This window comes from Bidens hawaiensis, unplaced genomic scaffold (genome assembly GCF_021521415.1).
Source record: "Bidens hawaiensis isolate Kalapana, Puna unplaced genomic scaffold, B.hawaiensis_p1.1 tig00038179_1, whole genome shotgun sequence".
Taxonomy (NCBI): domain Eukaryota; kingdom Viridiplantae; phylum Streptophyta; class Magnoliopsida; order Asterales; family Asteraceae; genus Bidens; species Bidens hawaiensis.
Window position 1 is genome coordinate 118,649 of NW_027496702.1, and position 27,899 is coordinate 146,547.

The 27,899-nt window shown below is 37.8% G+C and overlaps 1 protein-coding gene across 1 annotated transcript; it reads left to right on the forward strand.

Annotated features, from left to right (window-relative positions):
• Nucleotides 1-7,736: 7,736 nt before the first annotated feature.
• Nucleotides 7,737-19,326, forward strand: LOC143590138 (F-box/LRR-repeat protein 15-like). The gene is made up of 17 exons (XM_077070713.1): nucleotides 7,737-7,827; nucleotides 8,023-8,335; nucleotides 10,329-10,479; nucleotides 10,552-10,684; nucleotides 10,981-11,343; nucleotides 12,225-12,495; nucleotides 12,597-12,695; nucleotides 12,787-12,875; nucleotides 13,676-13,775; nucleotides 13,874-14,050; nucleotides 14,766-14,918; nucleotides 15,838-15,998; nucleotides 16,742-16,940; nucleotides 17,882-18,300; nucleotides 18,394-18,457; nucleotides 18,838-18,924; nucleotides 19,005-19,326. Exons 5-17 carry the CDS (start codon nucleotides 11,219-11,221, stop codon nucleotides 19,083-19,085), a joined length of 2,025 nt encoding a protein of 674 aa, XP_076926828.1. The 5' UTR covers nucleotides 7,737-7,827; nucleotides 8,023-8,335; nucleotides 10,329-10,479; nucleotides 10,552-10,684; nucleotides 10,981-11,218; the 3' UTR covers nucleotides 19,086-19,326.
• Nucleotides 19,327-27,899: the final 8,573 nt, after the last annotated feature.

A 27,899-nucleotide genomic window follows, 5' to 3' on the forward strand; every position in this document is an offset into this window, starting at 1 on the left:
CTTGATTGTATCATTTAACGCTTTAAAGGTTGTTTTAAAACTTAATTGCAAATTGTTCAAATTTTAGGGTTTGTTTTTGAAAATTTAATATCGGCGAAGTTGTGCCTAACTTCGCCTGCAATAGGTGAAGTTATCCATAACTTCGGCGGTACAACTCTGACCCTATATAAAGGAAATTAAAGGTCAAACTGTTCATTATTTCAAAAACAAGTGAACTTATCTTTCGTTAACCCAGCGAACTTATTTCTTAAACCCTAAGCGAACTTATCGTATCGATCTCATCTGTGTTAATCTTTTTCGATTTCAACTCCGATTAAAGGTGTGTAGGGTTAGTGTGTCGAATATTCACCGTAATTGATGTTATTCAGAGGTCGTATCGACTCGTTTCGTGACCTCGAACTTTCGAAACCTTAACATCCGTTTTTAAACTTATTTTTACGTGGTCATACTCAACTTAATCGTCTAGATCGTCTTAAAAACGTGTTTTACGACATCCGCGATCTCCAAATTGACCAAATCAATCCGTTCGAAAACCTAACCTGTTGCCGATTCATATTCGGCGAAGTTACAGTTTAGGCGAAGTTATCCGTAACTTCGCCTGAGGTTTAACTTCGCCTTATAATTAATTATGTAACTGTACTTGAGGCGATGTTGTGGTTAGGCGAAGTTATCATTAACTTCGCCTGGACCTTTTTACTTGACTGTTATCCGGCGAAGTTCAAGTTGAGGCGAAGTTGTTCCCAACTTTGCCCCACCTCTAACTTCGCCTATACAGAATAAATCACAACTTCGCTCATGGTAACAGGCGAACTTGTGATTTTCCTTGACGTTTATCTAACTTAGTCTGTTTGTTGCAGATATGGCTGCTGTAGCTGGAGCAGGCGGCGCAGGCGGTGATGATGGTGGTGACAACCAACGACAGTTCTTCCCGGGTCATAACATGTACATAACATTAGACCCGGAGGCGAGCGGAGTTGATGATTTCCGCGAAATCATCACGTTTCTTCTACGCTCGCGTATATTCCACGCGATTACCACAACGCTGCCGATATCCTTGCCTAACATTGAGGATTTTTGGCAGACCGTGGAGTATGACTGTCGCGTCGAGCCCCCGGTGATGCACGCAACGGTCAACAATCAGATTGTTCAGTTCTCATCTGAACAAATCCGGGCGGCTTTATGGTTTGGAGATGAGACAAGGGATGACCCGACAGATTTTGTGGCTCCATTCCGTGATGGAGCATTTCTGAGAATGGGATACTCTGGTCCCTTGAGGGACACTCAGAGACGGAGGGGGTTCTTACTGGACCAGTGGCGCTTTTTCATGCATGTCATGATCGTGTGCATGTCAGAGAGAAAGGCTGGTACAGATGGCATGGGCGCGACCATGCAGTCGGCGATGACTGCTCTGACTTATAATAAGCGTTACAGCTTTAGTCAGATGGTCTTCTACGAGATCGATCGACAGAGAAGAGCGGTGGCGCGTGAGAGATTTATCATGTATCCAAGATTCCTCCAAATGATCTTGAATCATGTTGCTCCAACGCTACCTCAGCGCCGCCCAATCAGATACGTGGAAAGTGTGAGCAAGAGGATCTTCGCCCAATGCAGATCTTCCAGTGCGAGGAGTAAACCTGAGCTCCGTCCTCGACATACTCCTTTATTCGGGTACTTGATCAACCCAGAGTATGTGCCAGCTCGTGGGGACGAGTTTCAGGATCCTCAACCACAACAGGCTGGAGCTCCTCAAGCTATACCTGCTGCTCCTGTTGTGTCACCGGAGGAGGCTGTAGACCTTGATGAAGCATTTGGTGGTAAAGGCTTCTTTGATATGGATCGGGTTGATCCTGAAGAAAATATGCAAGTATCATTTGAAAGGTTTACGAGTGTGAATGTGACTAGGGCAGCTACAACGGTGGCTGACTCTGATTCTGAAGATGAGTTGGCCGAAGCGAGACGGATTTTTGTAACACAAGAACGAACTCATGGGAAAAGAAAGAGAACCGATGATGACAGCGAGTCAGATTATGAGGAAGAAGTACAACAGTTGATCCGGAGATCAAGAAGGGAACGGGCAGGTGCAGGTTCGGGAGCTGGTGAGAGCTCAAGGGTTGTACGTTTCACTCCACCAGCACTGTCCGGTATGACCATGGTTCCTTCTTCATTACCTGTTACAAGGCCAAGCGCCACGGATGTTCCCGCGGTGGCTACCTCATCTGCATTTGGCCTCCCACCCATTACATTCCAACTATCGGCTCCGGAGATTGTATCGTTGCCACCTCTAACTCTTACTCCAACGGAGGTCGTGGCACGATTTATTGAGTCGACGGTTGTGGCCACTGCAGGGTTATCGGTGACGATACCAACTGCGGTAACGTTTACGCCTACTTCTGAGGTCCCGGTTACATTGGAAATCCCTCCTCAGTACACTCAAGATATATCACATCTGAGGTTTGATTTCGATGCAACCTTATCAGACTCTGAACGAATAGCAGCACTTGAACGGGTTGTGGCAGAACAATCAAGGGTGAATCTTATCCAGACCCATGCTATTCAACGCCTCGTTGCAGAGAATCAGATACAGTCGTCCCTGCTGGTTGAACATGGCAAAATCATTGATGCTTTGAAGGAGTTCTTGGCATCTCAGGGGGAGACGAGCTGTAAGGGCGATGAGCTGAGGACTAAGAAGAGAAATGATCGAGACGATGATCCCAATGCATCGAAAGGTGCAGGTGGAGAGTTGCCAAGAACTGAACAAGCTCTTGGGACTTCCATAACTCAGGGGGAGTCAACAAGTGCAGCTGGTGGTGATGATGTGGTTGTAGTGGATGTTGAGGAGATGGATGATGAGTTTATAAGTGATGATGATGTTTTACCAGTTGAAGAGATAGAGAAGATTGGTGCAGAGATAGTTATTGATAATGAGATAGAAGAGGGAGAGATTGTAGAAGAGAATGTGGAGCATGAGATTCCGGAAGTCGATAAGGCAGATATGAGTCAAGAGATTGGAAATGATGAGACTGAATGGGAAGAGCAGCCTAGATGGAAAGAAGGCTATGCTCAGTGGTTCGTAAAAACGAAGAAACTGGCAGTCCCTACTATGTTTAAGAAGAGTTACAACATTAGAGGCTATGCTGAAGCGAGAAAGGGGATTATATGCTGGATATATGATGAGCAGTTGAGGCTCTTTGTGATTAAAAGATATGATGGTGTTCAGTACTTCAAAAGGCTGTTGAGATCATTGAATACATTGCCAGAATGTGAAGTGAAAGACTTAGCCAGATTGGGGTTAATAAACAGAAGTGATGATAACATGGCTAGAGTCATTGGGAAGATTGTTTGGAAGGAAAGTATAAAAGAGAAGAAGTTCGAGCTGTTGAAACCACAAAAGGGAAAACTCATTGAAGACAAAGATAGAGGGATGAGAGCAGGTGGCAAGCCTTGGATGATTATGAAGTATAAGCCGATCCGGTGTCTAAAAGAAGTGCCGATGAAACAAATGCCCAAGGATGTGCTGAAAGAGCTGAAGTGGTGGTATGTAGATTGTGAAACAGCTGAAGCAGTAATGGAAGACGAAGATGAACAAGAGCTGCTGAGAGTCTATGATCCGATGCATCTAGTGAACTTGTCTCAAGCTGATCTGCAGGTGCTGAATGAGAAGAAGATATTTTATATTCCTGCTTGGAAAGACGAAGCGAAGAAATATCAAAGAATTGTATCAGTTTGTGTACGTGAAGGAGTTCATGCTTAAAGATGAAGATACAAGATTGTTGAAGATTACAAGACACGTGTTTGAAGATAAAGATTGAAGCTACTGCCAAGGGGGAGTCTGTTGGTACATGATGTCAGTAGTTCAGTATATAGTGTCTGTAATCGAGTCGTTTAGATTTGTATTTTGTATTAAGCGAAGTTAGCCAACAAGTTCGTTGATATAGGCGAACTTGTTAGATAAGCGAAGTTAGTGACAACTTCGCCTGAACATGCGAGGCGAAGTTGTCGTGGTTATATAGCCTTAGGTTACGGCTGAGTTAAAAACGAAGTTTTAGTTTACGTGTTTACGAGTTGTGTAATCAGTGATTGATATCATGTGTTTCCAGTTGCAATATACAACTTGTCTTTGCTTATTGTAACGTGTGTTCGATCGTGTTAAGGTATATCGTCTTCTACGCTCGTAACGTCTTACGTAGGGATTCCGCACCTACGTAGAACGAGATATTCCGTGTAGATCCGGCTGGGAACCAACAAATATTGTGATGTTTGTTGGCTCCATCTTTCTGGTGGTGAAAAAAACAAACATTAATTTCTAAACAATAACACTTTTAACCAAAAACTTAAAACCAAAATGAATGATATAAACAACAAAAATATAAACCTTAGAAACCAAGAAAATTGTTTTAGCTCAATTTGGTGTGATAGTGTAAAAATACTTGTGTGAAAGTGAAGAATTTATATATAGTTCATAGTAAATGATTGAATTTTGGGAGGAATGAATAAAGAAGAAATGTATACACGGAATTAATTAAAAACATAAAATTAGGAAACTTTAATTACATTAAATCATGGACGAAAATTAGGGAATGAGGATTAAGGGATTTTCAAATTTTGAATTACTAAAATGTAATGTTGTTAAATATATTATAAAAACAAAATAATTCAATAAAACTATTTAATTCTAGACTATATTTATACATACGGAATTAACTTTTTAATGTGGAAAAATAAGTTACTAATTTTTTTATTTACATAAATATAATTAATCATCAATTCAATCAATTAAATAATTACCTTATATCTTGAATAATTATCAATTTCGTATTTCTAATATCTAAAATTATAATCAATTATGATATATTTAAATTGTGAATCATATGGTTGAAATTTATAAAAATAGTCAACATAATATAATTAATAAGCATTTGAATAAATAAGTAACTGATATAAGCTGTGTAAGGCCATGGGGTATACTCTAACCATACATAGGTTAAAGTGACATGGAACTTTAAAGATGGATTAAACCACTCCCCACTTGTGTTAAGTGTGTTAAAATGACCCATAGGTTATGCTTTTAACGGGTTAAAATGAACAATATGCATTAATTACTAATTGATTTGTTATATTAATTATGTGTTAAATGGGGGTTAAATCATTTCCTTTGAATGACATAGAGCGAAATAGAAAAAAAAGTGTTGTGGAGCTTATGTGAAATTAAAATGGGTTAGAGTATACCCCATGGCCTAAAAATAACTAAGTAATTTCTTTTTTTATGTATTAACAATAACACAATTTTAATATAATAAACATCAATTTAAAAAAAATGAGTCATTGATATAACATATGGTAAGTAGTAATAATAATTATAAATTAACATATATTTCAAATTAGAATCAGCCTCATATATTAAAATATTTTATTGACTAATTTTGAATTAGTCAATCGGTTAAAATCCGTTTTTACAGTAACCCTTAATGATGCTTAATCAAACGATCAAATGATATATCATAATTTATTAAAATATAGAAATTCCGTAATTAAAGAATTCCTTAATTAAATGAAAAATTTATCCCTAATTTACAGAAATTGATTACAAAAATTGATATTTCATAAATATAAAAAATAGAAACAGTTATCGTAAAGTTAAATCCGTAATCTCTGTATATTAGGTTGTTTTATATTGAATCCAACGGATGAAAAATCAATTAATTATCTCAAATAAATTAAATCTGGAAGGAAGCCTGATGATTAAACTAACCGGAGGTAACGTTTATGTGAGCACCTTCATCGATGGTGACCGTGAATTTGACAGATAAATGAATTGAAGGTAGTGATATGTGGAACATGATGGAGCCGTCAATGAGAAATGAGGCGTGAAAGAGGAAAATTGATTTGGGTTTCTAGATTAAGTTATATTATAGTATACAAAATAATAAAAATAACAAAAATAATAAAAATGTAATTAATTAAAAAATAAACTGGTTAATCATTATTAAATTAAAGATTAAATTATAGTTAAAGAGAATCATTAAAAGAATTGATTGTAAGTTATTTTAATTTAGTTTTGATTTATTAGATATAGATGGAAAGTTTAGAAAACAACCAATAGAAAGAGGGAAAGTTGAGTTAAAGCATATTGGTTTAATAGTACTAGACGAATGCCCGCGCGATGCAGCGGGGAATACACACCTTGATAATCACGTAATAGAGTTACGGGTGTTCAGTGTTCCGTTTTAAACCGTGAAACCGTTTATTGGTATAGGTAGATTAATAATTCTTATTTTAAACTCAATTTTGTATCGAAGTACAAACGAAACCGGAACCTAACCATTGCTAATGGTTTGGTTTTGCTGAGTTAAATTTTCAACGGTCCGGTTTTAATTTTCGATGACAAAAGCGTTATTAACAGTTTGGCTCACAGTTTAATTTAAAACCATCAAAACCGAACCACAAATACATATACGTAAAATGTTATTTTTAACTGAAAAAAAAACTATAACAATATCATACTCAAATTAAAGATAATTAAAAAAAATTATTAACGTACGAAAAAGTTATGACCGTTTAAAAATCGCGGGTGAATTTGGGTTAAAAGTGAAAATATAAATAATATATGCATAAAAGATGAATGATTAAAATTGTAACTATTCTTTAATTTTACAAAAAATAATTAAAGTTAAGCGGTAAATGTTGTAAATATTTTAGAAAAATATGGAATGCACGTGGGTTTTTATGTTAAAAAGACTACTTTGTCATTCTTTATACTTGTACCATTTGCTTGAAAATTTATAAATCCCTTAAAACTACCGTCTTAATTTACCCTTCACTGCCACATTATATCTATACTATATATAATACATGAGACATGGGCAAATTAAGACACTCAATTTTTAAGTAACTTATAATTTTTATTGCTTAGGGTACATCTTACATAACATCCAAGACAAGGACAAACTTGTCAATTAAAAAATATGTCTTGAAATAGTTACAACATTATCCTCTCAACTTTACTCAACTTTTGTAAATTTAAGAAAATAATTACTACTTTGAACCTTTATCTTTACCTATAGATTCATTTTAATTTTAAATGTAAATAACTTCCCACCAACGATTTGCCAACGGCTATAATTTTTTCATACGTTAATATTTTTTATAAAAAATTGCACCATAAAAATGAGTATTTTATTGTCTTTAATTTGGGTATGATATTGCTATAACTTTTCAAATAAAAAAATTACATATTACGTATGGGTGTTCGCAATTCGGTTTTTAACGGTTTTCCAAGTAATATTGTGAGCCAAACCGTTGGTTCGACTTTTTTGTTATTAAGAACCGGAACTAAACCTTTGAAACTTTAAACTGAATCGTTACTAATGGTTTGATTACATGCATTGAGTTTCAATAATAAGTCGACCTTCCGGTCCGGTTTTATATGACCAATTTTTTGTATAAACCGTAAACCAAACGTTTGCTATGGTTTGAAAATTCGGAAACCGGCTGACCAAAGGTGATGATTGGTTCAAATATTGTTCGTTAATTGTTACATGATTACTATGATTTTTGTTACCCGCCGCATCGCGCGGGCACCCATTTAGTATATCATAGATAGATTAAAGATATAGATAAAGAAGTCAAATTAAAATTATAAATATATAAATTAAGTAGTGTAACCGAAGTGTCATTTGACCTTCATCACTATTATTCACAACACAACACAACACAACACAACACAACACAACACAACACACCTTTCAGACACAAGAATCTCCCACACAGAAGAGACGATCAATAACAATAACAACCATTTCATTTCATCTCATCTCCTCTCATCATCTGGTAATAATAATACTAACAATCTCTTCCCCTACTACTAATACTAATATTATTTCATTCTATGTATGTATATATATATATATAATCACACCAATCCAATAACTCATTATTCGAATTCGATTTTTTCTTCAATTCAGTTGCAAAATCAACTCATTATCGATTCGAATTTCATAAATTGAACTACTGATTTCTGTCTAGGGTTTCCAATTCCCGCGATTTAAACCTAGGGTTTCCGGACCAAACTCAAAGTTGGGGCTTTTTGCTTTTGTATGAAGATTTGGCGCTGTTTATGCTTTCGGATTCAACGCAGAGAGGAATTCGGTAACCGAGAGGCGATGATGACAGAGACGGATGGCATTTTGGTGAATAATGACGTGGAGAAGGGTAACAATATTAATAATAATAATAACGATGATGATGCAGAGCCTTCGTCGTCCGTGGTTGCGGCTGATCGCCAAATGGACGGTGTGGATCGGAATGTCAAACGTCCCAAAGTTGAATCTTTGACACTGTGAGAACTTCTATATGTTGCTTGATACTTTTTGGATAATAGAAAGAAAATGTGATTGATTAGGTTAAGATTTTATATGCTTTTGTTTTTCAAGAAATATCTAGATAAGTTGAGAAGCAATGAAGCTTCAACCTTTTTTTGGTTTCCCATTGTGCTGCCTTTTGAGTTTTGATTATGTTAGGCTTGTAAACGAACCAAATGTTCAGTGAACAGTTTGTGAAAAAATTGTTTCTTGTTCGTTTGGTTAAATGACTGAACATGAATTGAACGATCAGTTCGTGAACCGTTTGGTAGGAACTGAGAAGTTTGTTTATGTTCATATTTATAATAAACAAACGAACATTAACAAATTTTTTTGTTCATGTAGTTAAATGAGTGAACATGAATTGAACGTTTAGTGAATAGTTTGTGAACTATGTGGCAGGAACTTCTTATATGTTCATTTATTTAATAAACAAACGAACATGAACACAATTTTTTGTTCATTTAGTTTGCGAACGGACATTAACACATGTCTTTAACGCTCATTTGGGGCTGTGAACGTTCGTTACTTTGAATTTGTGTCTGTTTGTTCGTTTACATTAATATATATTCATTAGTTTAAATTTGTTTAAGTTCACTCGTACGTTTGTTAGGATATCTATTTGAAAGCTTTGGTCTTATTACAACTTAGTCTAGTTTTTACAACTTTTAAGGCCCCAATCATTCTTCATATTACTTTTTAACTGGTTTTAGCTCTTTTGTGTTTTACATTTAAGAATCGTTCGTCTATACTGTCAACGATCGAACATAACGGACGCATACATGTTTATATTTTTAACGAACGAACATAATGGACACATGCATGCTCATTTTCTTAACGAACGAACATAACGGACACAAACATGCTCATTTTTTTATCGAACGAACTTGGTTTTAAATTGCGCGCATATTGTGCTGATGCGATGTCTTGGGCGCATCACTGCTGTGATGCGTTGGGGTTACATGATGCGCTAATATTGTGCCGGATTTCGCATATTATTCACCGCGTCATTATGGTGAATTATTGGGGTTACATGAGGCGATGATGACAGAGACGGATGGCATTTTGGTGAATTATGCGGCCCTTTGCATAATGCGCTCTGATGCGCGCAACATGTAATTAGGGCTAGAATCGGACCTTTTCAATTGAAAACTGGGTTGGATCTTTTAGTCATGGAAGTTATTACTTACCTGGAGATGATAAAGAAGAATCGATGTAGAAGGTTGGGAGATGGAGGAGGAGGTGGCGGCTAAATTGATATATGATTATATAAACCCTAAAATTGTTATCATCTACTTGTCCATGAAGCTTTTTAGTTGTAAATTTGAACTAAAGGCTTTTCAATTTGTTTAATACATTATATATAAAATATATTGGGCCTAACAATCAGCAGAATTTTTGTTTACTGCTTTTACCCACGTTTCCAAGTTAGTAGCTAAGTTAGTTTAGGTAAACAATCAGCAAACTGTTCATTTATGTTTATTTACCCATATTTTTTATTTTTTTAAAGTTTAAAAGTTAAGACGTTAAAATATCATGTATAATTATTTTTTTAGAATTATTTTAACATAGAACGCATCAGATACGTGATGCGCTCGCATCGCGCATCAAATTTTGGGACATAACGCATCAGAGCGCTTCACGCTATTTAAAACCAAGCAAACGAACACTATCAAGAAAACACTGTTCATTTAATTGTTTGTGCTCGTTTGCTGGTTTAAAGTTAGACGAACAAACACTAACAAGAAAACCCTGTTTGTTTAAGTTTGTGTTCGTTTGATTCGTTTACGTGCCTAGTTATTGTTTCTGTGGACTAGTGTTTCTGGTTGCCATGTGTGGCTGTGTGCATGTTTGGCACATTAACATGAACTCTGATATAAACTGAAAGAAACTGTAAACTAAACACTACCATCTTTTCAGTATCATTGACGTTAGATTGGTTTTACATGACATTTTTCAACGCCTTTATAGGGAAGATGATGTCCCTTTTGCATATGCAACTAGTCAAGAAGAATATGAAATAATGCTAAATGGGGACCAACTTGTTGACTCTACCAGTGATGTTATGAATCAAGATGATCAAGTGTCTCAAATGGATCTAACTGATGACCTGTTACATATGGTATTTTATATTTTATGTGTATTTTGTTTGTATAAGTTTACGTGCAACTAATTTCAAAGTTTATTTTGTTAGGTCTTTTCTTTCTTGGACCAAATTAGTCTTTGTAAAGCGGCAAAAGTTTGCAAGCAGTGGCACACAGCCAGCACACATGAAGATTTTTGGTGGTTTTTAAACTTTGAAGATCGAAACATATCTCCACAAGAATGTAAGATTTTCTGTATTATCTTGTTTGGCTGATTATGTAAGACATGATTCTTCCTTTATTGTCATTTCTTATATGAGTTTTAGTGTGGAAATTAGTGGTTCAAACCGGTTCCCAAAAGTTCTCAATTCCAAAAAGTTCTCTTAGCTAGTCATTACTCATTATAGGAAATAATCATACACAATTCTAGCAGAGTATCTACAAAAGCAATATAGTATCCCTAAAAGGTTGTTAACTTGTGAAAACATATTTCTAGCTGTAAGATTACTAAAACAGTTATTGATCTTGTCTTCTTGCAGTTGAGGATATGTGTAATAGATATCCAAATGTAACTCAAGTGAACGTTAATGGACCTTCTTTGCATACGCTTGCTAAGCAATCCCTTTCATTAATAAGGCAATGATCTACTATTAGTTTTTATTCATTCAGTTATTTTGATTGATGATAAATTAGTGTCTTTTCAGGAATCTTGAAATCTTGACATTGGGAAAAGGTCAACTTTGGGACAGCTTCTTTCAAGCTTTACCTGATTGTACCATGTTAAACAGTTTAATTGTGACCGATGCGGTTCTTGGTAACGGGCATCAGGAGATACACATTTACCATGATAGGTTAAGGCACCTTCAACTTGTGAAATGTCGCATGGTCCGCATTTCTATCAGGTAATGCATTCCGCATTCGATTAATAAATCACAAAGGTCTAAATTGCTGCATTACTGAATTTTACAGAATGTGGTAAATTTGACCCATTTACTTATGAAGTACAGATTAGTTGATTTGGGCTATGTTTATTGCTGTAAACAGGCTGTGCCGAGCTCGAGCTCGAGCTCGTTTAACTTACGAGAGCTTAAGCTCAGCTCGTTTTGAGCTCTATTTTTAAGGCTCGAGCTCGGCTCGTGAGTAACTTTTCAAGCTCGAGCTCAGCTCATTTGTTATAAATTAAATAATATCTTCTTAATTATATTATATGCATATTAGTTATGCTTTTTATGTATAACGCAGTATACATTATTTAGTTATATTTGTCATAATATATTATATTATAATAATTATTATAAAAATATAAATTTAACATGGTAAGTATTAAGTAAAAGTTATGTCAGTAACAGGCTCATTTAGGATTGCGAGCCAGCTCGATTTCGATAGGTGAAGCTCGGGCTTGGGCTCGTTTATTAAACAAGCTTATTTTTAGGCTCGAGCTCGTTTAAGCTCAGCTGAATTTGAGCTTCTGATCTCGATTAGTTCATAGAGCGGCTTGGCTCGTTTACACCCTTGGCTGTCTTACATCTGTAATGGGTCAAATGGGGGTAAAGTAATAGTATAGTAAAAAAACCGAAAGGTCAAATCGTTTGAAATCCAAAATCACCATAATTATGTTATATCCCTAACAAGTCAAATGAGTAAATATAATAACAGCAAAAGTGAAATGCTTTAGATGGTAGAACGGGCTGAAAGTTAGCAGAAGTGTAAATTTAATATTTACAAATCACTCATTTTGTCACCTCTAGATTTTGCTATATAAATAATGTTATATAATTTACAGGTGTCCCGAACTTCAAACTTTATCCTTAAAGCGAAGTAGCATGGCACATGCTGTCTTAAATTGCCCTCTTTTACGTGACCTTGATATAGCATCTTGTCATAAGCTTCTAGATGCTGCGGTCCGGTCAGCTGCCACATCATGTCCACTCTTGGAAACCTTAGACATGTCAAACTGTTCATGTGTTAGTGATGAAACGTTACGTGAAATAGCCCAAATTTGTGAGAATCTTCATATTCTAAACGCATCCTACTGCCCAAACATCTCACTTGAGGTACTTTTTATTGGTTCTTTAACTTCTTTTCCAGTTATTAGTGTGATATCATTTACATAATCATAAGTTTATAATCCTTGTTTATTGATTTCTTTTTGTAGGCTGTAAGGTTTCCTATGCTGACTGTACTCAAGCTTCATAGTTGTGAAAGCATAACCTCTGCTTCTATAGCGGCTATATCTTGGAGCTTTATGTTGGAGGTTTGAACATTCTTTTTTTGCTTCTCAATATTAACTGTCAATTTTCTTTTTCTTTGATCTTTTTACACCCTTTTTATGATCCATGCCACAGGTTTTGGAGCTTGATAATTGCAGTTTATTGACATCCGTTCTCTTGGATCTTCCTCGCCTGCAAAATATCCGACTTGTACACTGTCGCAAGTATGCAATAGTACATTAATACATCAAAACACCAAATAGGAGGAGAATTATTAATTTTATTTCCAATTTAATCCTTGGCTATCTCTTAAGGGTTGATACATTCTAGGGTGTCAAGCGTGTCGGTTTGACGGTTGGCGGGTTGAATTCTTCAATCTGAACAGGACCCGCGATTTTATCCGTGTCAAAACATCAACCCTAACCCACATACACTTAAAATTGTGTAACCTGAACACGACCTGTTTAACCTATTTATGTAAACGTATCAAACGGGTTAGCGTGTTGAAACGTTCATCCTGAAAACGACTCATATTTTCATTCATATCAAAAACGTCAACCCTAACCCGCATACACATGAAATCACGTAAACCGAACACGACTCATTTAAGTTATTTATCTAAATGTATCAAATGGGCTGGTGGGTGATTATTAAGTTGTAAACATCTTAATCAAGTTAGTATGCTGTAGAAAAAAAGGGTTAAACGGGTCATAAACTGTTTAGTGGGTTGACATGCTTAACTAAACAGGTTGGCGGGCTAAATTGTTAATACTAAACGGGTTAAACAAGTCAACCGAACACGGCACATTTTTATTCGTGTTAAAAACGTCAACCTTAACCTACAAGGGTTGCCGGGTTATTATCAAGTTGTAAACGTGATAGTTGTGTCGGTGGATTGTAAGACAATGAGTTAAACGAGTTAGTGGGTCGACATGTTTGACCTTTAAACATGTTCTGTTTTCTTATACGGGTTAGATATATCAACTTAAAACCGGATTATATTATGATATTGATGTGGTTTCAGACTTGTGGACTTAAGTTTAAGGAGCATGGTATTATCTTCCATTAGAATCTCAAATTGTCCTTCACTTCTGAGAATCAACATCACATCAAGTTCACTGCAAGTACGTAATAAATCATCATCATCTCAATTTTTTGGGTTTTAAATTATAGATGTGTTTTTATTTAGGGTTTATGAGTTTCTACTATTTTGTGTATGCAGCAACTAATCTTGCAGAAACAGGAAAGCTTAACTACTTTAGAGCTTAACTGTGAATGCTTACAAGAAGTGGATTTAACAGATTGTGAATCTTTGACGAATTCAATATTTGAAGTTTTCAGTGATGACAGTGGATGTGGATGTCCCATGCTTAAATCTTTAATTCTTGATAACTGTGAGGTTAGTGATTACTACTGATGCTTATGGCTGTTAAAAACAGGGGCCCACTAAAGTCAAGTTTATTTGTTCTTCTAACCTCACACAACTTTCATTTGGCGTTCCAGTTAAATGTAGCTTTTTTGTAGATGTTAATTGTTTTGATACAAAGTGAGGCAAATGAAACATTTATGAATCTTGGTTACTAATTGATGATTATTTTTTTCAGTTTGACTTACTTCTAACAATTAAAACTTTGTTACTGTTAAATATAGGTTATTACTAGTCATTATAATTTGACAGGGTTTAGTTGTCTAAGTCTTTAGGGCCTGTTATATGTTTGTTAAGGGTTTTCGGTTTCTATATATTGATAGATCCCCCTCCATGTAATTACCGTTCAGATATATTATTGTTTTAGTTTCTCTTACAGTTAATATTTAGTGAATTTTTACTATTACCTCCTACCTGAAGTTAGTTGGAATAAAATATCATTCATTAGTGACCAAGATTATCTATATAATATACATTTAATTTTGCAACACTTGTTTTTTTTAAAATTATTTTTTTTTAATTATTACATAGGATTAGAACACCTATCAAAAGTACTTACCTTTAGCAGAACACAAATTTAGAGTGATTTAGGTGGAACAGTTGCGAAACTTGGTTAATGCTTAGTACTTAGGTGAGGTTTCCAAAAGAAAAAAAAACTGATATTTGGTTATTTTGTTTATTGGTTCAGAGGTTGACGGAGGTGGTTTTTAGTAGTAATTCTGTAAGCAGTCTTTCATTTGCGGGCTGTCGTGCGATAACTTCTCTTGAGCTTACTTGCCCTAATCTTGAGCAAGTCTCTTTGGACGGTTGTGATCATCTTGAAAAAGCAACCTTTTGTCCGGTAAGTAAACTAATAGCATATTCCTTTAATAATAAACCAAAAAAATCGACTATTTGCCACACAAACAAAACAATACAAGTGAACATCTAATGTTTTGAAACGTAATTTACTTAGTGCTCTTGTATTGTATCTCAATTTAATAAAAAGTAACTACGTCACTCTTTGTCATAATTATTTAGTTTAGTTTCATTCATGTATTGATGTATTCAAACAAAACTACATGCTTAACAACATATTTTATTATTTGTAAACTTAGTAAATACTACTATGGGTTAATTATAACCTTTCCATTATTGTATTTGGTTGATTTAGAAACGGAGTTTGTCTTTAAGTATGTTGTTTCGTTTGCATACACATTGATACTTGGATGTAGTTAAATTTATTAATAGTTACAAAAAAGGTCATGTATTTAACTTTTTGTTCGATTGAGATACATCACATTAGCACCAAATAACCGTTCAAACTATTTTGTGTTCATTTGAATTGTTTTGTTTGTATAACTATTAAGCAATATCTTGTTTATTTTTTAAGAGTCATTTTTCTCAAATTGATTGTTTAATGATCATAAAAAAGCGACTAAAAAATTTGTAATGTCCCATGTCTACTGGTTTGTCTCTACAATTATCCTCAACCTTGTATAGTTGTATTTATAGTTTCCTATCACTCTAAGTGATAGTTTTTATAATTTATAAGAACTTTCTATCTTGTATGCAAGTAGGTTTTATTGTTAACTTTTTTTCGGCTAGCACGCACTTCAATAATTACTTTTAATGTTTATCAAGATCTAGCTACAACTTGCAAGAAAAGAAATAATGTAAATGACATTATAATACAAAAAATGCATTTCTTTTCCAGTAATATCTTACTGTATAAAATTTCTTGATGAAAATAACGCATTTCTATTTTTTTTCTTTGCTAGGTTGGACTTCCGTATCTTAATTTGGGAATATGTCCTAAACTTAATGTACTCAATATTGATGCACCGAGTATGGTTCAACTTGAGCTGAAGGGATGCGGTGTTTTATCAATGTCATGTATCAATTGTCCTTTATTAAAATCTCTGGATGCTTCATTTTGCAGGTGAGGGGAACCTTCACTATGTAGGATGTTCACAGTCCAGTTCGGCTTGTTATGATGAAAGTTACGGGCCAGACCGCTAACTATGGTTTAAAAAAGAGACTAACCGTCGGTTGGGTCAATAGTTTTACCGGTTTGGCATTTTTACGGTTCAATTTGACGGTTTGAACTAATATATTATATTTTTTTTTCAAAATCATTAGTTTATATGAAAGGTTTTAAATGAAAAAAGTATCAAGAATAAATGTTAATGACCGGTTTGATTTACACAGCCGGTTCCAAGTCCAAACTGTTCAAACCGTCGAACCGCCTAAACTGAACTGTGAACCAAACTGTTAGGATCTCAAACTGGTTAACCTGACCGACTTGCTTCGGTTTGGGACTCTGGGCAGTTTTAACGGTTTATGAACAACTCTACTCTATATTATCTGTAACCAGTTTACTACCACTTTCTTCTTTAATATTTGTGCTAGCTTTTAAGCCTGTATATTTATAAATGGATCGATTTGGGCTGTGTTTAATCTCTTAAACTGGTCAAATGGTTTAAATGAATGTCATCCAGAGTCTATTTAAATACTAAGATTTAGAAATTCCTTGTAGTTATATTGTTTTTGAAACCATAAATAACCCATTAGTTATCTACTAAAATTTCTAAAATTTGGATGAAATTTGACATGGGACCATTTCAACTACTTTTTGTCCTCTCCTTAAAGGTGATGCTAACTTCGCATTTATTTCTTTTGCAGCCAATTAAAGGATGATTTCTTATCAACTACTACAGCTTCATGCCCTTTGATTGAGTCATTAATATTAATGTCATGCCAATCCATAGGCTCTGATGGACTCATGTCTCTTAGTTGCCTTCTTCATTTGACTTTACTTGACCTTTCCTACACCTTCTTGTTGGACCTGCAACCTGTGTTCAGTTCGTGTTTGCAGTTAAAGGTATAACTGCTTTCTTTTTAACCATTTCAATATCAAAATATTCCTGTTTTCACTTGCTTTTATTGTATGTCTACTGGCTTGTAAACAAACTGAACATTCAGTGAGCAGTTCGTGAATCGTTCTGCTGGAAGTTCACTTATATAATAAGCGAGCACGGACACATATCTTGTTTATTTATTTATGTTTGTAAACGTTCATTTAAATTCGTTTGTTAGTTTACGTCTGTTTGTGTTTTTCACTTTGCGTACGTTAATATATTCATTTAAAACTTTTTGGCCCATTCTTGGTTTTAAATCCTGTATAGGTTACCTGTACCGCATACTCGCATAGACTACTTGTACACAGGAGTTTTTTTTTGGTTTGACGTAAAACTACTTTGGTGGTGCTATTGCCTTTTCTTAAATTTATTTATCTTTATCATTTATTTTTTAGTGTTTAAATGTTAAGTTAAAATATTATCTATAAATAACAATTTTGTATTTTCTAATAATCAACGCCTCACATACGTGAGTAACGTGATGCATGTGCTTCACGCATTGTGTCGTGGCAAAACCAAGGGCCCATTACAATATGGCCTGGGGCCAAACACACACGTCACATTACCTTTAACTAGTTTTATCTCAGTTATGTATGTTCAGTTATGTTTGTTCATTAACCATTCATTTATACTCCTAACGAACGAACGAGAACATTTTCATTTCTTAACTAACGGACATAAACAAGAAAACCATGTTCGTATAATTGCTCGTGTTCATTTGTTTGTTCAGTTAAAAGTTTACGAATAAACACGAACATGCTTTGTTCGTGTTTGTTCGGTCCGCTTACAAGCCTATGTGTCTAACTCAAAACCTTGGAGCAACCAGTAAGGCTGTTCAAAACTGTGCAAACGCATTTTTAGTTACTAAATTCACTGAAACTGATCAGTTTTTGTTTCAATTAAGGTTTTAAAGTTGCAAGCATGCAAATACCTTACTGATTCATCACTGGAACCTTTATACAAAGTCAACGCTCTTCCCGCTCTCGTTGAGCTGGACTTATCATATGGAGCTTTATGTCATTCTGCCATTAAAGAGCTTCTCGCTTGCTGTACCCGTTTAACTCATCTCAACTTGAATGGATGTGTCAACATGCATGACATGAATTGGAGTTTGACTGTTGACCATGATCTTGACCTTGATTATGACCAACAGTCTCATCTTCTGCTACAAAATCTCAACTGTGTTGGTTGTCCAAATATTAAGAAAGTAGTTATTCCTCAATTGGCGCGTTTTTCTCATCTTTCGTCGTTAAATCTTTCGTTATCTGCCAACTTGAAAGATGTTGACTTGGCCTGTTCTAATTTGTGCTTTCTCAATCTAAGGTAATGACTTTTTGCTTTTAATATTATGCAAATTATTGACTTGGTTCTGTTGAAGATTTATTAATTTATTTATTCATTCGTTCATTATCTTAGCAATTGCTGCTCTTTGGAAACTTTGAAGCTAGAGTGTCCAAGATTGACTACCCTTTTTTTACAGGTATGCATTATTTCTTTTGGTTTGACTTTTGTGGTTGAGTTGAACAATACAATGTTTTCACTGGTTTGAAAATAAAAAATCTTGTGAAATATCTAAAATGTCCTCAGTGATGACAAACTAAATAACGGGTGGACAAATTGTATATCTTCTGTAACGGGAAAACAAACAAATTAATTTATCCAACAAAAAAACATGATATCATGTATAACCATTTCCAAATTTATGACATTTATACTCTTATTTTAAAAATTGCGTTAGAATACATGAGTTTGTAGCTTCTATTACTGAAATGGTTAAATATGTAATTTTGAATTTAAATATGCTTTATTTTAATTATTATTCTCTCTGTTATATAACAATTTCTTTTATGTCTCAAATAGTCTTGCAATATTGGCGAAGAAGCCGTTGAATCTGCCATATCACATTGCAACATGCTTGAGACGCTCGACGTTCGCTTCTGTTCAAAGGTAAGTCATTGAGTTAAATCCTATATTAATAATAATCACTTTGAAGTAGTTAATTATATATTCTTTTGGAACTCTAACAGATAAGTCCACCGAGCATGTTGAGGTTAAGAAGTGCATGCCCGAGTTTGAAACGTATATTCAACAGCCTGGTTCCAGTTTGATACATCAGTGAGTCGAACCGATTCCGAAGATGAAGTTTTGCATTTTGATTGTAGATGTGTAGATCTGTTTTGTGTTGTTTTTGTTTTCTTGTATTTTGGAGTGAGCATGTATGTCTCGAATGTAGTCGCAATAATTAATAAGATGATAATAAAGGCTTGTAATGTGAATTATAAAATTGATTGTTGCTGATAGATAAAAAGTTGCCTTCTAATATCATCTCAGGTTTATATCTTGCTGTCCGATATTTGTGCAATAATATAATATATAAATAGCAATAATGGTTGTTTAATAAAAATCTTTATTACAATAATATTAATTTCAATCATAAAAATGTCCTAAACCTAAAGTGCGCGAAGCCGGTTCATTGTTGCCTCCAATCTTGTTTCTAGTAAAGCAGAGCTCTATTGCATCACCGTCTTCGTCATCTGCATTGTTTGTAAACATATCCAGTATATACTTAACCAACCAAAACTTATAATAAGTAGCGACAATTTTTAAATACGAACTTATATGGATGCATGCATGCACTTATTAAAGCAAGCAAACCTCTCATTTTCGGTTTTGCCACGGTTAAGACAACCAAGTCCAACCAAGGGCAACTGACCATCCAAGTGAAACGCTCAACATATAATTTATTAATCATGAATATTTATGAAAAATGTGATGTGTAATAAACAAATGGCTCTTGTCCAACCTGATAAACAACCAAACTTGCATAAATCCGGCTGCGTAAAATCTATTTTCCTTGAGCATATATAGCCTTCTAACTGATGTGCCCATTCCTTTGGGACATACAGTCCCATTTAGTCATAACTTTAAGTGATGCAATTCGTTGTACATCATAAACATATTAAAAAATAGGTCAAGTCTAGTTATATTTTAGTAAGAAAGAGCGTAATGTATATGATTGAAAGCGAGTACTAATTAATCATTTACACGGATCCACGTGCTCTCTTAGTCGCCAAACAACAACGAGCTTTGGCACATTAATAAGATGTGGGTTTTCAAACACTATGGGGACTCGTATATGCCTTACACGACTCGTATAGCTATTTCGAATGAAATATATGTCTCGTGTGGGCCTATACGCCATGATATCTAATTCTTGTTCAATTCTTTTTTCAAAATTTTCACCTTATATCATATAGACGCTATATTATTCGTGTAGGTTTTAGTCAATGTCGTTTGACACCTTTATCAATTGACTTGTTTGTTTATCCAACCTCTCTATTGTCACACCCGGCCCTGAGCGGCGGAAACAGCCGGGCGCGCGCGAGTGGGGATTGATAATTAAGCACGGGCCATTGCAAACATTCATAGTAAGATTTTGATTGCGCATGAAATGTTTAATACAAATACATTACATTGTTTAAAAATTACATAAAAACATCCAAGTATAAAACTGTTGAAGATTTCCACGCCATATCCCCTTGCGCGGCGGGAACAACCACGCGCATCGAAGGGATAGAACTAAAATCTTCCAAAAAGCTAGTTTTAGATGTTCAGCGTGAGGTGCTCTAAGTGTGACTCCATGCGCTACCTAGTTATCTCCTGAAAGACACGTAAAAACATTTGAATCAGTATAAACTGAGTGAGTTCACAAGTTTTAGTAACTTGATAAATCGCATTGCATCATAGTCTTAATAAAAATCATATTGAAACACATTTCTGATTTCATGTCTAAACATATACTTGATAATCCGTATGAAAACATGGATCTGACACATATTTCTGATAAAAGTCGTTCAGCGGGCTACGCGCGATCATTACTGGAAGTGTGCTCGTCCATGCAAAGTGGCGCTGCCACTACGAGCGAAATAAGTAATACCGTCCCGCGGTTTACGCGCGAACATTTCTGGAGATGTGCTCATCCATGCAAAGTGGCGCTGCCACTACGAGCTAAATAATATAATGTCGTCCCGCGGTTTACGCGTGGACATTTCTGAAAAACCGTGCTCGTCTATGCAAAGAGGCGCTGCCCCTACGAGCTAATCAATAATTCCGTCCCGCGGGTTACGCGCGGACGTTGTGCCGGAAAACAAGGCGCTCGTCCATGCAAAGAGGCGCGACCCCTACGAGCGGGCTCAAACCCATAGTACTGCCCCATGACCATACTAGGCACTCGTCCATGCAAAGAGGTGCGACCCCTACGAGTGGGTGGATCAAACCAGCAGTCCCTACCCTTAGAGTTCCAATGGTAAAGTGATCACTTACTCGAGTTCTAGCGCACATACATCGAAAACCTTAGATACCGTTCGCATCGCTCATCATGAAATATAATTTAAACACATAATCGCTTGCATAGCTTGTAAGTATACCATGATAAAACATTATTTGAGTACGTGTCCCTCGCCCCGAAAACAGTTTAAAAACAGTGAAAACAGCGAGAATAGGGGCTGTGAGACTCACCTGTGGTTCTTGTTAAGGGATTAATCGAGATTCGGGTTTTCTTGGTGTTGGCCTCGGAATTGAAGGTCTAGAATACGATTAAATAACAAGAAGTATATATATTAAGATCAAGAATTAGGAGAATATAAGGGTTGGAAAGCAGATCTCAAGGTTATATTCTTGGCTTACCTGGTAACAGGATCGGAAACGAAAACAACGGATGCTTGGGAGATGATTAGTGCAAGTTGCAGTTCTTAAGAGAGAAGTTTGAAGTGTGTTTTGGGTGATAATTTAGGTTACATATTTATAGGCAAACTCAAGGAAACACAATCCCTTGCTTTAGGGGATTGTAATCTCTTCATATCTAGGTGTAATGATGATAAAGTATGGAAATTATTATTATTTATTTAAGAGTGGAGTAGTGGATAAAAGATTTTGATTTGATTTGGACAGGACATGCAGGTCTGTGGTTGGTGGGAGTAGGGTGGCTGACAGTTGACTTTTCATGTTACAGTGTGCTTTTTCAGGTACTTTGTCAGTGTACAGTAAAAAGTGGAAAATCTCTGAAACACGCTACCGTTTCTTTTTGGGCGGGAGTAATCTCCTTACATCTGGAGAATAGACTAAGTGTTCTGCGCGTATCACTTTGTGCGCATAGCTTTCTGCGTGAAGGACATTTCTTTGCTGCGGGTAGGTGCGTGACCTTCTCGCAGTCAGGGACATTGAGTTTCATTTGTAGATTCTCCAGGTGGTCTTGGTATTTCAACATAGTGATCAGTCATGTTGAAGTCAATTCCATCTTGGAGCTTCAGACAAACTAGTTCTCAATGTTCCCGCCATGCGGGGAGGTTAGTTCCCCTTCCGCACGCGCATGAACGATTTGGGATGCACCCGCCTTAGCATCATGCGAGACGGTCAACCCATTAGACAACATTAAGTTATAGAAACATAAAACCAATACACTCGCGCATGGCGCATATAACATATGCCCACGCAGGTTCTTAACATGGTGCGCTCGCGCAGGGTGCTCATAACAAATACCCGCGCCGATTCTAACATAGCGCGCTCGCGCAGGGCGCACATAACATGCCCGCGCTGACTAATATGGCGCGCTCGCGCAGGGCGCACATAACGTGCCCGCGCTGATTCTAACATAGCGCGCTCGCGCAGGGCGCACATAACATGCCCGCGCTGACTAATATGGCGCGCTCGCGCAGGGCGCACATAACGTGCCCGCGCTGATTCTAACATGGCGCGCTTAATATTTACAATCACCTAATTATTAGGTTGATTACTTAGTTTATAGGATTGGGAAATTACCGGGTGTCACATTCTCCCCCTGTTAAGCGAATTTCGTCCCGAAATTTAGGAGACGTTGCTGGCAGAAGCCATGTTCTGAAAGAGGTGTGGGTATTTCTGGCGCATTTGATCTTCTCTTTCCCAAGTGAATTCAGGCCCACGCCTTGAGTTCCATTGAACCTTTACTAACCTGATTCGACTTCTGCGCAACTTTTGTTCTTTCCAATCGGTTACGGCTATAGGCTCTTCTACGAAGTGCAGTTGTTTGTCGGTGTGAATCTCTTCCAACGGTAAAATCAACGTTTCATCAGATAAACACTTTTTGAGGTTGGACACATGAAACGCATCATGAACTCCACTGAGTTCGGCGGGTAAACGGAGTTTATAAGCAACCGGACCGATCCTTTCCAGGATCTCAAATGGTCCGATGTAGCGCGGATTCAACTTTCCTCGCTTGCCGAAACGGGGGACTCCTTTCCATGGAGAGACTTTCAAAAGTACTTTATCCCCTACTTGAAATTCCAATGGTTTCCTTCGCACATCTGCGTAGCTCTTCTGTCTATCGCGCGCTGTCTTAAGGCGATCCCTTATCTGAAAAATCTTGTCTGTTGTTTCTTGGATCAATTCTGGACCAGTCATTTGCTTGTCACCCACTTCAGCCCAGCACAGTGGGGATCTACACTTGCGTCCATACAAAGCTTCAAACGGCGCAGCCTTGATGCTTGTGTGATAACTGTTGTTGTAAGAAAATTCAACCAATGGGAGATGAGTATCCCAGCTACCACCGAAATCGATTGCGCACGCGCGCAGCATATCTTCCAATGTCTGGATTGTTCGCTCGCTTTGCCCATCCGTTTGGGGATGATATGCCGTACTCATGTCAAGACGAGTACCTAAAGCCCCTTGTAACGATCTCCAAAACCTTGATGTGAACCGACTATCTCTATCAGAAATGATGGACACTGGGACTCCATGTTTTGAAACTACTTCTCGAATATACAGTCGGGCTAACTTTTCCATCTTATCGGTTTCCTTGATCGGCAGGAAGTGCGCTGACTTAGTTAGCCGATCTACAATAACCCAGATCGTGTCATAACCCCCAGGTGTCCTTGGCAGTTTGGTGATGAAGTCCATAGAGATTTGTTCCCACTTCCACATGGGAATTTCTGGCTGCTGAAGTAACCCCGACGGCTTCTGATATTCAGCCTTTACTTTTGAACACGTCAGGCACTTACTGACATACGTCGCGATGGCGCCTTTAAGATTGGGCCACCAATACAGCGCTTTAACATCTTGGTACATCTTGTCTGCGCCAGGATGTACGGAATACCGCGTCTTGTGAGCCTCTTTTAATACTCGCTCGCGCAATCCTCCCTTGAGAGGGACCCATATGCGGTTAGCGAAATATAGATTGCCGTTCTTAAGTTCCAAACTCTTAATCATACCCCCAAGGGATTCGTTTTTAGCAAACTCTGGTTTCAAAGCTTCTTGCTGAGCGTCTCGGATGCTGGTAAAGAGATCTGCGCGAATGGTCAGCCTTAGAGCCTTGACTCGTAGCGTTTTTATTCGCTCCTTCCTGCTTAGCGCGTCTGCCACCACATTCGCCTTTCCAGGGTGATACTTTATTTCACAATCATAATCATTCAACAATTCAACCCATCTTCGTTGCCTCATGTTTAAATCCTTTTGATCAAATATATGTTGAAGGCTCTTGTGATCCGTAAATATTATACACTTTGTACCATAGAGGTAATGGCGCCAAATCTTTAGCGCGAAGACAACCGCTCCAAGTTCCAGATCATGCGTTGTGTAGTTCTTTTCATTGGTCTTGAGTTGGCGCGAGGCATACGCTATGACTTTGTCTCGCTGCATAAGGACACATCCGAGTCCCTGATGTGAAGCGTCGCAGTAAACGACGATGTCGTCCGTCCCCTCGGGCAGAAACAAAATTGGCGCACTACATAACTTCTGTTTCAACATTTGAAACGCTGCTTCCTGATTTTCGCCCCAAACAAACTTCTTGTCTTTCTGAGTTAGCGCGGTCAGAGGTAGAGCTATCTTGGAGAAGTTCTCAATGAAGCGTCGATAGTAGCCAGCTAGTCCTAGGAATTGCCTCACCTCAGTTGGGGTTTTTGGCGCTTCCCAGTTTTCGATGGCCTTGACTTTGGAAGGATCAACGTGTATTCCTTTCTCGTTTACAACGTGACCGAGAAAGTGAACTTCTCTAAGCCAAAACTCGCACTTGGAAAACTTCGCATACAACTTTTTTTTCCTCAACAATTCCAAAATCAATCTCAGGTGTTGCTGATGCTCGGCCTTGGTCCGAGAATAAATCAGAATATCATCTATAAATACAATCACAAACTTGTCCAAGTATGGTTTGCACACGCGGTTCATCAGATCCATGAATACAGCCGGCGCATTAGTTAGCCCGAAAGGCATCACTAAGAACTCATAATGGCCGTATCTAGTTCGGAAGGCTATTTTCGGCACATCTTCCTCATGGACCCTAAGTTGGTGGTATCCGGACCGTAGATCTATCTTCGAATAATAACTGGATCCTTGCAACTGGTCAAATAAGTCGTCAATCCTCGGTAAGGGGTACCGATTTTTGACTGTCAGCTTATTCAGCTCCCTGTAGTCAATACACATTCTGAACGAACCATCCTTCTTCTTAACAAACAGTACTGGAGCTCCCCAAGGTGAAAAGCTTGGGCGTATGAAACCCTTATCCAATAGTTCCTGTAACTGATTGGATAGCTCTTGCATCTCAGATGGAGCTAGTCGATAAGGCGCTCGAGCTACTGGCGCAGCTCCTGGGACTAAATCAATACGAAACTCGACTTGTCGCGGCGGCGGTAATCCGGGCAAATTTTCAGGAAAAACTTCTGGAAATTCGCGCACTACTGGTAAGTCTTCAATTCTTCGCTCATCTCCTTTCTTCTCTACTACATGCGCCAGGAAGGCGTAGCACCCTTTCCTTAGGCACTTGCGCGCCTTTAGGCACGAAATTAGTTTCGTCGCAACTCCCCTTCTTTCCCCTTGAATCACCAAGGTTTCTCCGTTCAACAGTGGGACCCGAACCTGCTTCTCATGGCAAATAACTTCCGCGTGGTTCTCGACTAACCAATCCATACCTATCACAATGTCAAAACTTCCCAAGTCTATTGGCAACAAGTTAATATTGAACCCGTGACCTCCCATGACTATTACACATTGTTCAGTTCTTTCGTTCGCGCATAACTGCCTACCATTGGCTAGTTCTATAGTATAAGGTGTGTCTAGCCTACTGGTTGCTAGGCCTAGGGAGTCTTTAAACTCAGCGGATATAAAACTTAGGTCAGCGCCAGTATCAAGTAAGACAGATGCAAAATGTCCGTTAAGCAAAAACGTACCGGTTACCACATTCGGCTCTTCTTTAGCTTCGCCTGCGCCGATCACAAAAGCTCTCCCGCGAGCTTGGTTTCCCTTTTGCGGGCAATCCCGACTAAAATGCCCTGGCTTCCCGCATGCGTAGCAGTTGTCGCTCGCTCCAGCTTCTCTGACACGGCAATTCATAGTCTTGTGCCCTGGTCTGCCACATTTGGCACATTCGATTCTTGCGCATTCACCCTCGTGGTGATACTTGCATTTGTTGCACCATGGGCGAGGCCCGCTGTATCCTTTCCTTGATGGCTCCGCGGCTTGGATCGCGTAAGCCCTTGCGCTCTCCTGCTTCTTGAACGGTGGCTGCTTGGAGTCGGACCCTCGGTGGTGAGAGTTCCACTTCCTCTTGGGATCAGAGGTTCGCTGCTCGATTCCGCGCGTAGTTAACATACCCGCACGGACCGTATCCCTTGTAAGGGTGATGGCCCGCGCTACCGCCTCATCAAAGGTTGGAGGCGCTGCGGCGTTGAGCGGAACCCTAACAACAGGAGGTAACCCAAAGATATACCTCTCGATCTTCTTTTCCTCCGTGTTTGCCATGTCTGGCACCAACTGGCAAAGCTCGTTGAACCGGTTGTTGTAGGCGTCGATATCCGTTCCTACCATGGTGTGGTTCCAGAATTCCTGTTGTAGGTTCTGAATTTCTGCGCGAGAGCAGAACTTTCTCATCAACATTTCCTTCAGTTCCTCCCAGGTCTTGTGAAGAGCAACTTCTTGCCCCAAGGTTTTCACTTGAAGCTTCCACCAAGAAGAAGCTGCTTCTTGGAACATGCAGGTCGCGTAAAGGACCTTCTGGTTCTCACTACATCCGCTAATGGAGAGAACTGTCTCCATCTTGTCAATCCAGTTGTAGAGCCCAATGGCCCCTTCGGTACCCTTGAATGGCCAGGGCTTACAGGCCATGAATGTCTTGTAGGAGCATCCTTTGTCCAAGGCTCCTGATTCGGGTTCTGGGGTCTCATTCTGACGACCCTGACTTGATTCGGCCTTGCTGGCCTCATGTGTTGCGATTGCTTGCGCGATTATTTCCGCGAGTTCCTCGGGTGTCATGGTAATTCCCTTGGCTTTAGTTGGAGGCATTCTCGCTTTAAAAGAGTGAAAACATATCAATCTTAGCGCATGTATTCTGAGCACATAATGTTATCATTATTTACTAGACACTGTGTGACCCGTGTTCCTAAGTGTGTGTATAGTTTCTTTTGAAAATATTTCATGCGATTTCCCCCAACGGTTATAGTCTAGGTTAAAACTTCTTTTCCTAGTTCGCTATAACCAGTGCTCTGATACCAATCTGTCACACCCGGCCCTGAGCGGCGGAAACAGCCGGGCGCGCGCGAGTGGGGATTGATAATTAAGCACGGGCCATTGCAAACATTCATAGTAAGATTTTGATTGCGCATGAAATGTTTAATACAAATACATTACATTGTTTAAAAATTACATAAAAACATCCAAGTATAAAACTGTTGAAGATTTCCACGCCATATCCCCTTGCGCGGCGGGAACAACCACGCGCATCGAAGGGATAGAACTAAAATCTTCCAAAAAGCTAGTTTTAGATGTTCAGCGTGAGGTGCTCTAAGTGTGACTCCATGCGCTACCTAGTTATCTCCTGAAAGACACGTAAAAACATTTGAATCAGTATAAACTGAGTGAGTTCACAAGTTTTAGTAACTTGATAAATCGCATTGCATCATAGT